The sequence below is a fragment of the Littorina saxatilis genome, linkage group LG17 (assembly GCF_037325665.1).
Source record: "Littorina saxatilis isolate snail1 linkage group LG17, US_GU_Lsax_2.0, whole genome shotgun sequence".
Lineage (NCBI taxonomy): Eukaryota > Metazoa > Mollusca > Gastropoda > Littorinimorpha > Littorinidae > Littorina > Littorina saxatilis.
This window is the reverse complement of record NC_090261.1, coordinates 40,048,901-40,063,153: the sequence shown is the minus strand read 5'-3', so window position 1 is coordinate 40,063,153 and position 14,253 is coordinate 40,048,901. Positions and strand designations below refer to the sequence as shown.

Genomic DNA, 14,253 nt, shown 5'->3' with positions numbered 1-14,253 from the left:
GCTAGTCTCACGGACAAGCAGGAATGCGAAGGCCAAAAGTGAGTGACAAAATTCCGACACGTCCACCGTGTGTTGTCGAAAGTCGAGAATGATTATTACGGATGCTGGCGCTCACGTGGTGCGCAGGGGGTTATGGGTAACCGAGCAAGGTCAGGCCATAGCAACGGCTATGGCGTCGCTTTTAGCTTGGTTACCACCCTACTAAGGGCAGGTAATTTGAGTGGTTTTTTCGACATCTAGCATGTGGGACTAAAGTCAATGCATTCATAAGAATTGGAGTAAGAATATGTGATTAAACCTGCATACACACCAAAATCCGAAACAGATGGACTGCTAACGTTCCAAATTCAAGACTCACAACAAGTGTGACCAAAATACTAATTAAAATACAGAAAGTCCAACCGATTCTAAATGGAACTTCAATAAAAATAACATCAATGTGGAAATGCAGTAAAGAAAAGAGTCCTTGAAAAGGGGGAGAGTGGGGAGGGGGTAGGGGGTAAGGGGGGGGGGGGGGGGGGGGGACTGGGGGCTGGAGAGAAAATTCACAAGGCAAAATAAAAGCACATTCAATTCCAATCCTGTTTGATACACAGTGGTCTGTTTGCCCATATCGTCATATAAATCTGATCATGCCATTCACACACATGACAAAAAATATATTACCCTTACCTTAGCATCTGGTAGGGTAAGAGTTTGTTGCAGTATGCTACCAAACGAGAAAAGTTTTGGGAAAAGTCTTGTAGATCAGTTGCTGTTTCCTGAAACAAGCACAAAAGTATTAAAAAAAACCCAAGTGTTGTGACATCTTAAACAGAAGGATCATACAATTCACTGTATATATTTTCCCATTTTTATTTCAATCAAAACAACAGTTCTTATAGTTTTAGAAAATGTTACCGCTGTCTAAAATACACACACAGACATACATATGACACAGACACATGTGGTGGAATTACTAAATTGCATGACCAACACACACACACACACACACACACACACACACACACACACACACACACACACACACACACACACACACACACACACCCGAATCGCACAAACAGCAAGAAAAAGAACCACAGACACTCACCAAAACTGTTAAAGAGTCATCCTTGAGTTCCTCAGAGAATGATTTTAGCGACTGATCTACTGGTCGTAGAAATGCCAAGTTCTCATGGAGATATTTGCAGTACTGCAATAATATACTGACAAAGTTTACAAAAAGATAAAATAATAGATCCACACAAACAAATTGGACAGGTGGTGACAGAATAAGCCAAAGTGTACACACTTCAAATAAGATCATCAATGTTCAACAGGTGGACAAATTCAACAGCTGTGCCAAGTAAAAACCTGTGATGACACGTGTTCCAGTGTGACTACCAAACACAAGAAAAGCAACATTTTTCAAAAATCCCTTAAACAGATAGACGGCCAACGTTCCAAAATTCAAAGTCAAAAAACAAGAATTGTAAGTAATTGGAATGTTTAATTATAAACAAAATAATTTTTCATAACATTTTATAATTTGGTAATGTTTTGTTTTGTAAAATTTTTCTGTGAACTTACCCTGGTGTTTGTAGGACTCAGAGGTTCTGTGACTCCGTCAGCCGGGTAAATACGTGAACGCTGTTCACTGTAGGTGAAGAAGTTGGAGAGACCTTGAGTGAGCTCCCCTACCAGGTTTGCTGCTTGGCTGACTAACTCTCGTGCTCTAAGCTGATGTTTCCGATCGTGTGTCGGAAGATTGAGTCCATTGAGCTCTCTGTGCTCTGCAAACATAAATGCACTCAATTAATTAAGCTCCTTATAGTTAAACAATCAAGTATGAAAAAGGATAGTAATAAATAAAAAACAATTAAAAAAAATCAATCCCTCAGCGGGTGACTTTCCCAAATTCATTGAAAGAAACAACAAAAAACCCATTTAAGTTGAGGTTTGTATGCACTAAAAGATGATTCACTCTGCTAAAGCTAACTGAAATACTTACAAATTACACTGTAATATCCATATGTTCTACCAGTGCATGTCATAAAATATTTCAATGTTCATGGAATGAGAGGAGCTTGTTGAAATGCAGGTTTCTTTGTATGCACCAAGAAAATGCACACTGTCCACTCTGCATCAATAAACATTTTGCAAAGAGAAAAGTGCACAACAAAGTAATGGTCTTCAAAGCTTGTAAACTAGCATCAATGACAAAAGTGTGCTTCATCTGGCTTTATCTGTGGAGCATAACCAGTAAAACAATTAACAAAACTTTGACAAAAAACAGAGGCTAACTTGTGTCAATGAAGGGTAGTTTGTCATGAATAATCTTGCTGGCAGAAGACAGGCGACCTTGTAGATCCTGACTGACAGACACCAACTTCTGCTCCCTGAAAAAACAAAACATTTACACTGAATGTAACATGGCACTAAAGGATGCCAAGTGTGAGCGTTAACACTTCACAGTCAATGGATCATCACACATCCAACAGAATTCTAAGCACCTCATCCTCATGGATCACTAGAGATTTGAAACAAACTGATCACAGTGCACCTGTGGCTGCTACAACCGCAGACATATATTTGTCAATGGATATAGAAATAGTAAGCAGATGGATGGATGTAAGTCAGGGTTGACTGCCTCAAACTTTGCAATGTAATATTTTATCAAATTCTGGCCACTATGCAATGACAAAAGAGTAATATGAATTTTCTTTTACACTATAACATAAACATAAAGACACAGACACACACAGAGACAAGCACAGGAACACACGCACACACACAATCATCATAAGAAATACAAAGATACAGAAAAGAACAAACACATGAATAAAGACCCCACCACCCAACCCAAACCCCTTCAATCTAAAATGCATATCAGGGCTCAACTGCTCAGTCTCATTGTTTTGAGGGGGCGCAACTCTTACACGGCCATAACAACGGGTGAAGTGGCGTGGTGGTGAGACATCGGCCTCCTAATCGGAAGGTCGTGAGTTCGAATCCCGGCCGCGGTCGCTTGGTGGGTTAAGGGTGGAGATTTTTCCGATCTCCCAGGTCAACTTATGTGCACACCAGCTAGTGCTAGTGCGCACAGAAAAGATCCTGTAAGCCACGTCAGAGTTTGGTGGGTTATAGAAACATGAAAATACCCAGCATGCTTCCCCAAAATCGGTGTATGTTGCCTGAATGGCGGGGTAAAAACGGTCATTCACGTAAAAACCCATTCATGCAAAAACATGAGTGAACGTGGGAATTTCAGCCCATGAACGAAGAAGAAGAACACGGCCATAACAACCCCAATAGAGTTATATCCAAACATGGTTTATTCTACTCACGCTTGCTCAGCCCTGCCTCTGTAGTCCTTGATGTCGCTCTCCTGAGACTGAACCTTGACCTCTACCATGGCCTTCTCCTGCTGTAGACGTTCGATCTGCGTCTTGCTGCTCTTCTGCAGTGTCGTCACGATGTCTTCGTGCTGTGTGCGGTCTGTCTCTGATGTCTTCAGGCGTTCTTCCAAGTCTACTATTTGGCGTTCGAAAGCCATCTGTAACTCTTGCAGCTGAAAAGAGAAGGGGTGAAAGGATGTCACTTTGTGTAGTGAAAGCTGCAGTTCTGGTATCTGTCTGATATTCTACTGTGATCTATACTGGCAGGAAAAATCAACATGTCCAAGGATTAAACAAATTATATGGTAATTTTATTCTTTGCACAGTATGCAGCTATTTAGTGCAGAGATGATTGCTCGTGGTGAATACTTCTAGTTGAATGTATATCATGGGTGGAGATCGGCCAAGAATTTTAAAAAGCAATTGAAAAAAGTGTGTTAACAATGTCCCAAGTCTTTGTGTTACGTATCAAATTTCTCCTTCATTTCCCCTGTAGCAGGTGCACACACGTATGCATGCATGAACCTATACACATACAATCTCTCTCTCTCTCCCTCTCTCTTGCCTTAAAACAAAATGTGTGTTCTTGACCGAATTGATTCGAAGCACATGCCTGTTTCCTGTACTATAAAACATGCATTACAGCAAGACTCAAGGCAAAATATAGATAGCTGCTCCTTTGTGTACAAAATGAAATGGTCAGAAGAAAAACAGGCTAGTTTTATGAATAAGCTGAATCAGCCTGAAAGTCTTGCTGGGATCGAAAAAGCCTCTAATCTGATTGATGTTAGTATAAGAATGCCCATGTGTGAATGTGTAAGTGGAGCGTATAAGAATGTGTAAGTGGAGCGTGGTCAAATGTCCATGTGTGAATGGGTAAGTTGAGCGTATAAGAATGTCCATGTGTGCGATGTGTAAGTGAGACATGGATGTGTTCATGACTGAATGCGTAAGCACAATGCAAGGAATGGCCAGAGAGGTATGTGGGAGGTGTGTTTATAACCTGCCCTGTTATATAGTGCTATATGTCTTATGTAAAAACAATGTCCTGTTTGTATTATTGTTATGTACCACGCCTGAATTTCTCTATGAGATAATAAAGTATTCTTATTCTTATTCTTATTCTTATTGATGAAGCAGTAAGTACATTTACATCTGTGCTTAATTCAGTCGCAGATTGCCTTGTCGTCAGACATAACCCCCAGAAAAGTAATAGCACTGGTAGTGCCTGGTTTGATAAGGAATGCGAGGATAAAAGAAGGGATACCAGAAGGTCTCTACGCCAATCCAGACAGAGAATCCTATTGTGAAACTCGAAAGGTTTATAAGAAATTGCTTGACGAGAAAGAAAAACAGTATAAGCAGAAATGCAGAGAAGAATTAGAAAGCTGTTTTAATGATTAACAAAAATTTTGGAAAAACGTTAAACGGTTTTCTAGAAAAAGTGCACTGAGGAGCGATATTACAAATGATCAGTGGCTGGAGCACTTCAAGAATGTGTTCAATGCAAATAATGTTGCGCATGTAAATGAGAGTGAAGAGCCTACCTGTCATAGTGAGTCTCATGAAGGAAAAACCAGTCCGGAAAATGAAACTTTGAACTCTGGCATAACCTTCCAAGAGGTTAAGGCAGCTATCGATCATTTAAAAGCCAATAAAGCTGCTGGACCTGATGGAGTCATACCAGAAGTCTTCAAATGTGCGCATGCTCATATTATTCCTTTTTTGGTCCAACTGTTTAATGCTATTTTTTCCTCTGGAGTTTACCCTGAAGCGTGGACTGAAGCCATCATCCACCCCTTACATAAAAAGGGCGATGTACATACACCAGATAATTATAGAGGTATATCTTTGTTAAACATCTGTGGCAAGTTGTATAGTTTCATTATAAATAAGCGTTTATCGAGTTGGGTAGAAGAGCAAAATTTACTCGGTGATATACAAGTAGGGTTTCGGAAAGATCACCGCACCGTTGATCACATATTTACTTTGTTCAGTATGATTCACAGGCATTTGCTGAGAAAAAAAAAGTTGTACGTTGCTTTTATTGATTTTCGAAAAGCCTTTGATTTAATTTCCCACTGTAAGCTCTGGCCTATTTTGCGCGGATCAGGAGTTGAAGGCAAGATGTTACAAGCCATCCAAGGCATGTACAGAAGAGTTAAAGGCCGAGTAAGATATGGGTGTAAACTGACCGACGCCTTTTTTTGTCACAAAGGCCTCAAGCAGGGGGAAATAACCAGCCCGTTTCTTTTTTCCCTGTTTATTAATGATAAGGCATCAGAAATTATTTGTAAGGGTAAACATGGAAAACAGATGGTGCCTGACTTACTTGAACTATTCATTTTGCTTTTCGCTGATGATATTGTTTTATTATCTGATACCGTGGTTGGATTACAAAACCAACTGAATAGTCTCGCCCACAAAGTTAATGACATGGATTTAGAGGTTAACCTGGAAAAATCAAACATAATTATTTTTAGAAACGGGGGATACATTTCTCAGAACGAGAAATGGTTTTTCAACGGCGTCAAGATGAAGATAGTAAGCTCTTATAAGTATTTAGGACTTGTTTTCACTACCTGCATGACCTTTTCAAATGCTCTTAATGATATGGCATCCAGGGCTAAGAAAGGTGTTTATGAGTTATTAAGAACATTATGGAGACTCGGTGATTTCTCCCCAAACCTGTTTTTGAAACTATTTGATGCTCAGATACAGCCTATCCTATTATATGGTTCAGAAATTTGGGGTCTTTACCCACAAACACAGATAGAGAAGATTCACACGTTTGCGCTTAAAAAGATTTTAAACGTGGCGCCAAGAACACCAAACGACATAGCATATGCTGAAACTGGTCGCTATCCGTTGTACATTTTTTCTCATGTTGCATGTATAAAATATTGGTTACGCCTAGTCAAGATGAATGATTCCAGACTCCCTAAAAAAGCTTATAATATGCAGTTGTATTTGCACAGGCAAGGCAAGTTTTGTTGGACATCCCAAGTAAGATTAACTTTGTATAAATTTGGTTTCGGATTTGTGTGGGAAAACCAAGGTGTGCAATGCGAGAAAGCTTTTTTGAAACGTTTTAGACAGAGGTTAATAGATTGTAATATTCAAAATTGGCAAGAGCGCATTAATACAAGCGCAAGGTTTAAGGTTTACAGCGTATTTAAGTTATCTGTTTGCATGGAAACGTATTTTACTTTTGTCAAAAATAAGCATATAAGAGATGTGCTCATTAGGTTCAGAGCTGGCGTGTCCGAATTACGCTCACATAAATTGAGATACTCCCCACATACTCTACAGGACTTGTTTTGCCCATTCTGCAAAAAAGCATCTGAGGATGAAATGCACATTTTATTTTACTGTGATGCATTGGACGATCTTCGCTGTCAATACTTACCCTTTAAATACACATCATATCCTTGTGTGGTTTTCTTTCAGTTGATAATGCAAAACAAGAAGGGTCTCCATGATTTAGGCAGATTTATTTATTATGTTAAGAAACACCGTGATTTACTTCCTAAGGTGTAACAGAATGATTTATTTTGCTTCATGTCTCTCTGTTTTGTTGATGTGGTTGAGAGCATTGCGTAGCTGCTAGTTTTTAAACAACTATGTCCTTTGATGTATGTTGTAGTTGAGGATGTATTTGATGAGGCACCAGCCATCCCCTGTACATACCCATACATGTATGTATTGTGCGTGTGAGTGTGTTTGTGTGTGTGTGTGTGTGTGTGTGTGTGTGTGTGTGTGTGTGTGTGTGTGTGTGTGTGTGTGAGTGTGTGTTTGTGAGAGAAGGAGTGAAAAGTCAGAGTGTGTGTGTGTATGCGTGTGAGAGAGAGAGAGAGAGAGAGAGAGAGAGAGAGAGAGAGAGAGAGACAGAGAGAGAGACAGAGAGAGAGAGAGAGAGAGAGAGAGAGAGAGAGAGAGAGAGAGAGAGAGAGAGAGAGAGAGAGAGAGAGAGGCTGTCATGTTTGATATATGTACCGGTTGTAACGGGTCTGTTGGCCTAAACAATAAACTTTCTGAGTTCTGAGTTCTTGCCTTAAAACACACATGCTCAATAAAAAATTTAAAAACAGATAAGAAAGCAAAGCATCCTGATACCTGACTGTGAAGTCTGGCATTTTCCTCAATCTTATTCTGAAGTTCTTCATCATAGACACTGGTGCTGTGCAGTAGTTTATCAGGGCTAGCTGCGTCACCCCCTTTGTGCTGCAATAAGAAGTCACAACTTAGTCAAAAACAAACAAAATCTACTTGTACAGCATGGTTATCCTGAGGGATATAAGCTTATATATATATCACAACAAAATTTCCCCCCAAAACGCTGTACATTTAAACCTGGCCTGGCGACCACCTCTTGGTAACAATCACATGACAGAAAGACCACTTACTACAACAACCACTTTTTGATAGTCCCTTCGTTAAAGACAGGTTTGACTGTATCAAGGCAGCGACAAGGCCAAAAAAATTAGAGCCGGTAACTTCCTTTATTGTTTAATTGAATTTTGTTTTCTGTTTACACAAGTGCAAGCTGCTTTTTCTTGGCCAGAAATCGTACGAGCTGTGTTCCCTGGATGTCAGGGAAGAGTAACTTTCCTTGGTAGGTCTGAAAAATTGAGTTTTGTCATTTTTTGATAAACATTTCTTTTCAATTTCAAATGAGCCAAAAAAAGTCATTGGCGGAAAACAAAACTTGGGTACGTCAGAAATCAGAAACATTGACATTTTTGTGTGTGCCTAACCCAATTATAAAGTCTATAACAGATCTAAGAATAAAAACCCAGATGTTCTATGCCCACCTTGTGTTTTTTCTTCTGTGATTCCAGTGTTTCCAACTCGTCCTGCAGGACCATGACTCTCTTGGACAACTGCTGGTTGCGGAATGACAGGCTGTCCACCTCCTGTTGGTATTTGCGTGCCCATTGTTCCTTTTCCTTCACTTGTTCCTGTTGAAGAACGCAACATTATCAATTTGAGTGCAGTGCCCCCCCCCCCCCCCCCCCCCCATTTCATAGTTATATTTTATAAGATCTCCAAACATCTGAGAAATCAGGTCATCGAAAGGAGGCAGTGTTGAATTAAAAGCGAGGTAAATTTACAGAGGTTTTACTGCAAAATTAAAGCAAATCCCTTGAGAATATTTGGAAATATAACATAAGATTATCTGTCAAATGTATTCAGTTATATTATAAATATAATTTAAATCAATGCTGTTTAACTTTGATGCAAAGAGAACTGTTTGGTTTTTGTTACACTTACAGTTATGAGTACTCTTAGTCTCAATCTCTCTATCTTTCTTTTTCAGCACATTCTTTCCCCAGCCAAACACACCCAAAACACACACACACACACACACACACACACACCCAAAACACACACACACACACACACCCAAAACACACACACACACACACACACACACACCCAAAACACACACCCAAAACACACACCCAAAACACACACACACACACACACACACACACACAATACAACATTTAGTCATTATCAACACTAATGTGGATATGTGTCTTACCTTTACTGAACTGCATTCTGTCTGCTCATCTAAATAAGCCTTCTTGAGCACAGGAAGCTGTGCCTTTAACTGAAAAAGAAAGCGAATTTGTAAATAATTATTATTTAGTAAGTACTGTACTTTTTAAAACTGATTGCACTCATCATCGCCCAGATATGAACATTCTGTAATCTTCAATTATGACAGTTTTTACAGAACTAAACATCCAAACTCTGTTTTGTTTTTACTGTTAATGTATATTATATTTTAGGAGTGTATGGATGTGTGCACCAACACAACACACACCAGGACAATAACCAATGCCTCTTATGGTATAAATATGATGAATTAAATTCCATAGTTTTTGTTTGCTATAGCTCATTCTCGGAGTGTACATGAAAGACCAGACAACCACATCAACACTCCGAGTGTCATTCGACGCCATTTTACGAAGGAACGCAGTGCACTTTCGAATCATATGTCAAAGTACGCATAGGAAAAACACAACAACAACAAAACTGATGCTGCACGTCAGTGTATTAATCTATTATTGGAGTACGGAACACACTTTGTGTGTATCAACCTGGAAGTGGTTGTAATCTATGTGAATGTACATTATTGCCAACCCTCGAACCTCCGAAATAGAGATAGCCGAAGTCAATAGGTCAGATTGATTTTTCATTGGCTACTTCCTAACGACTTGTTACTAATGTTAGGGGCATTTCATTGGCTAAAGAGTTGTAACAGAACTTTTTATTGCCGGAGTGTATACAGAGCCATTGATTGTGTCTACACTCGGAGTGCGTATAGCTTTTGCCATAACAATTAACATATATGATAATTATCCATATTGAGGTCTAACGAATGACGTCTCACAACGTGCGCGGTCGTCCTTGGCGGTCAAGAAGGCCGCCGCGATCATTGCCCAGACGACACTTCTAGACCCCCAATATTTTTTGTGCACATCACGTGCTCCACATAAATCGGCCGGAAACGAAGCAATTGGGAAACCTGGATATATATATATATATGTAAGTTGTAACCCTGCAGCAGTGAACTGCATGTGAAGCGAGACACTTCAATATAAACAAATGTCTCTGGGACTAAGATGAGAATAATTGTACACTCACATATAACAAGCGAAAGAGTATGTGTGCAGTCTGAATCGGGACATAAACACGTCGCTCTAACCAAAGCCATACCACGATGTGTTGTTTACTTTTTACACTAGTTTAGGATTCTAGGGGGTGGGGCACTGCCATAAATTGGGGTCTCAAAGGACCTAATAAACTGCTTGTCAATACCTGTGCGCATCGCGTAACTACAGAAACCAATCCAGATGAATTACACAAACGAACAAAGTTCATTTTGCACAATTACCTTCGCATATTCGGCGGCGAGTTTTTGATATTTCGCCGTCAAGTCAGCCATCCTTTAAAACCGGAAGTACAGGCATAAGCAGACACAGTCACAGGGAGCATTCATTGTGCGGTAAATAACCGAAGGCAGTGTTCGGAGAGTTAGGTGCCCTTGCGAGTCCACTTTCGCTTCGATGAGCACACACACACACACACACACACACACACACAAGTAAAGTACCAAAGCCGGTATATATTGTGTCTAATTATTATCATTACTTTAAAAGGATGGGGGGATATTCAGTGTGGGGTTTACACGAGATCAACACTGACTTGAAGTCAGAATGCGAATACTGGGCCCTGGCGAAAAATGAGATCGTTACACAACAACAACAACATGAACAACAACCACAACCACAACAACAACAAAAGACAGAAACCAAAACTAAGGAAAGCAATTACAACAATAACAATTAAACACATAGACTGACTGGCACAAGCAATCAGTATAAAAAACGCTCGCGCTGGACCCGAGTACTCTTCAGATTGGCTCGCTCCCCCAGTATGAAAGTTTTTGTCTTGTGCACGTTTAAGACCAAGTGATTGATCTGTGTGAATTACAGGCATTCCCTTTGCTATATAAATACATTGCATGCGAGCCGAGGATGTGCGTGGTGACTGGCCTTTCTCTTTTATTTGTAATTTGATCACAGTGAAAATGCACACACACACATTCACACACTGACACACACACACACACACACACACACACACACACACACACACACACACACACACACACACACACACTCTCTCTCTCTCCCTCACTCCCTCTCTTTCTTCCTCTCTATCTCTCTCTCTTACACACACACACACACACACACACACACACACACACACACACACACACACACACTACACACTGACACACACGAGTACAGACTCATGCACGCGCACGCACACACACACACACACACACACACACACACACAGTAACACTAACACATGTGCACAAAATGAACACACACACACACACACCGCGCGAGAGAAAAAGACGTCAAAGACTTTTGACCGTGACGTTATCTTTTTATGACGCTATATTTCTCGTCAATGTGAGACTGCCTGGCTGGCTGTGGCTCCGCGAATTCCCCCCGCCGCCAAGTCGTTTTTTTGTGGTTTATTTCGCATTTAGGTCCCAGGTAACATTATGAAGTTTTAATACGATCAATCGGACCTATTATCAAGTTAGTGTTGTAATATTTTACACGGGTTTTACGGGATACCCATAGTGTGCCCTTGGCAAGTATGGCCGTCCGTCCCTAGCGGCCATTATCTACTGGGACGGCAAGCTAAGCACAGGCGACCATGTTCTACCCAAGTGACTTACTTGATACGGGGATCCCTTTCGGGGCGACTCAACGTCTGTGTGGTTCTGATTTCTCTGATTAACTGCGCCTACCCGCCGGTCGAGAATCCGCACGTCACTTCCACTGCGTCATAATCATTCCTTCGGCCTATATTAGTTACGTCAGCCGTCTTATACGTCAGCCGTCTTGGCATGACAGGCCTTCCGATAGTCACGGTTTCTCTTACATTCCTCCCCGTTTTATCAAAGACCCCTTTAATTACGAATGATTATATTGCAAATCAAATCTCCTCTTAACTATAATCCTCATTTTATTCATTCTAAAACAACATTGACCCATTATGTTACTTCCCGGCACTTAACTAAATAACGTTTTAAACTTGTTTTTCTTTATAAACTCCCACTATAATGGTGCTGCAATTAATGCTATTATTTATCAAAATATATAGTGTTCCATTTAACTTTATCCTAACTGTACTATGCCAGGCCAGACTGTTTGGTAACTTAGCAAAAGTTTATATTTTGCTGACGCCACTATTGAAAATTGATTCATACAATGCTTTAATAACTTGTGTACTTTGTCAGAAGATTTGAGAATACCACGGCCCACTATGGAATTATAGAAATCTCAATGTGAATAAAAAGAGTACATTCCCCAATATACATTAGATGAATTTAGGGAACATAAAACCCACTTTATAACAATTACAATCCAAAACTAAACAGCAACAGTTGTTTTACGGGTATCAAACATTTAAGTCCAGCTTACCTTCTAAACCGTTGAACAACGAGATAATGTAAACAAATGTGGAACAAATTTGTAGAACACAACCGAGTTCAGCTTACCGGCTGAACAACAATTCAACAACAGTAACACTTTTTAAACAACAACAGAACTTCAAAATCTGGGTCCATCAACTAACAAGTGGCCTCCACTGGTCTCCCGAATTGCCAACCCAGCTGGAAAACACAAACGTCTTCACAACATGCACCACGAGCAACAGTGCTTCTATGGGCTGTTTAAAAGACCATTTAATGACGAATATTCAATTCATCAAGGGGACCGACGAGCCTCGTCAGCTCAAGACCAAAGCAAAGGACGCGCTCGTTCGTTCTCGAACAAACACCCGACCGACGCACCGGTAGCGAAAGACCATAACGACCCTGAAGTTTATATGACGTCTTCAAATGTGAGAAGAGTCACTACCATCATGGTTTCAGTTTAAGTCTCCACTGGCCGTTCGTTTAGGTACAACCACCCGACCGGCGCAACGGTAGCGAAAGACCAGAACGACCCTGTTCGTTCTCGAACAATCACCCGACCGACGCACCGGTAGCGAAAGACCATAACGACCCTGAAGTTTATTTGACGTCTTCAAATGTGAGAAGAGTCACTACCATCATGGTTTCAGTTTAAGTCTCCACTGGCCGTTCGTTCACGTACAACCACCCGACCGGCGCAACGGTAGCGAAAGACCAGAACGACCCTGCAGTTTATTTGACGTCTACAAACTTGAGACGAGTCACTGCAATCATGGTTTCAGTCTCCACTAGCTGTAAACACGCGACTGATACGGCTTGACTCGGATTTCCAGCTGCACGGATTCACTGAGTACATCTTCCTTCTTACTACCTATACCCCTTTGATCTTACCATGCCAGGCTGCAACGCCGGCTACCGCAAAGTGTTTTAGTGGCTTGTCTTGCCGGTATACTTTGCTCAATGTAAGTGCTGAAACCTTTCGTCTAGAGCAATGTAAGTACAGCGACTGCCCCTTTCCAACCTTGTTTTGCCCTAGCTGAATTTGTGAGCGGTATACTTCTCTAGTAATGGCAAGTTATCCTTCATTCTTATGACTGTAACAGATATTTGGAGGAAAACCGCAGCTATTTCGGGATATGCATCCCAAGTTGTAAACCCCACATTATTGTCTAAAATACTGGCTGTGATGTAATAGGTTTTCTAATTTCCGAAATTATCAATTATTCACTATTCCAATGTGGTAACACAAGTAGTAGAGTTCCTAAACTCTCTGTTGGCTAAATCAGCCACAAAGTGCACATTATGCTCATAATTTCTGTTGATACAGTATGCTGTACTGCTAACTTTCTGTTACAACTTTACAAAGGAGCATTGCACACACAGATTTAGAGAAGATTACTTTCTTCTGCGTTAAATTCACAGCTTTTCCACAGCAATACCGTTCTTTACATTTCCATCATCTTTCCAAGCCATTTTTTCTTTTCCTTTCTTTCGCCATTTCCATATTTTTTCCAGGACAATGCCTTTCTTTCCATGGCAATGCCATTTTTTCGTTTCTTTCCATGTCCCACATCTTTTCAGGAATGCCTTTCTTTCCATGGCAATGCCATTTTTTTTTCCTTTTCTTTCCATGTCCAGCATCTTTCCAGGACAATGCCATTTTTTTCTTTTCCTTTCTTTCACCATTTCCATATTTTTTCCAGGACAATGCCTTTCTTTCCATGTCCCACATCTTTTCAGGAATGCCTTTCTTTCCATGGCAATGCCATTTTTTTCTTTTCTTTCCATGTCCAGCATCTTTCCATGGCAATGCCATTTTTTCTTTTCTTTCCATGTCCAGCATCTTTCCAGGACAATGCC

The 14,253-nt window shown here is 40.5% G+C and overlaps 1 protein-coding gene across 2 annotated transcripts in view; it reads right to left on the bottom strand.

Annotated features, from left to right (window-relative positions):
• LOC138952719 (protein phosphatase 1 regulatory subunit 21-like) overlaps positions 1–11,820 on the bottom strand; it is a 31,976-nt gene extending 20,156 nt beyond the window's left edge. The window contains exons 1-9 of one of the 2 annotated variants that reach the window (XM_070324430.1): positions 11,653–11,820; positions 8,929–8,997; positions 8,195–8,341; positions 7,497–7,604; positions 3,330–3,553; positions 2,287–2,381; positions 1,573–1,775; positions 1,094–1,195; positions 673–761 (exon numbers count right to left, since the gene is read on the bottom strand). In XM_070324430.1, coding sequence (XP_070180531.1) covers positions 673–761; positions 1,094–1,195; positions 1,573–1,775; positions 2,287–2,381; positions 3,330–3,553; positions 7,497–7,604; positions 8,195–8,248 — 875 coding nt within the window. In that variant the 5' untranslated portion in view covers positions 8,249–8,341; positions 8,929–8,997; positions 11,653–11,820. Of the gene's footprint in view, positions 1–672; positions 762–1,093; positions 1,196–1,572; positions 1,776–2,286; positions 2,382–3,329; positions 3,554–7,496; positions 7,605–8,194; positions 8,342–8,928; positions 8,998–10,287; positions 10,394–11,652 lie in introns of those variants that run through there. The other variant, XM_070324429.1, reaches the window with a different exon arrangement.
• Between the last annotated feature and the right edge of the window lie 2,433 nt (positions 11,821–14,253).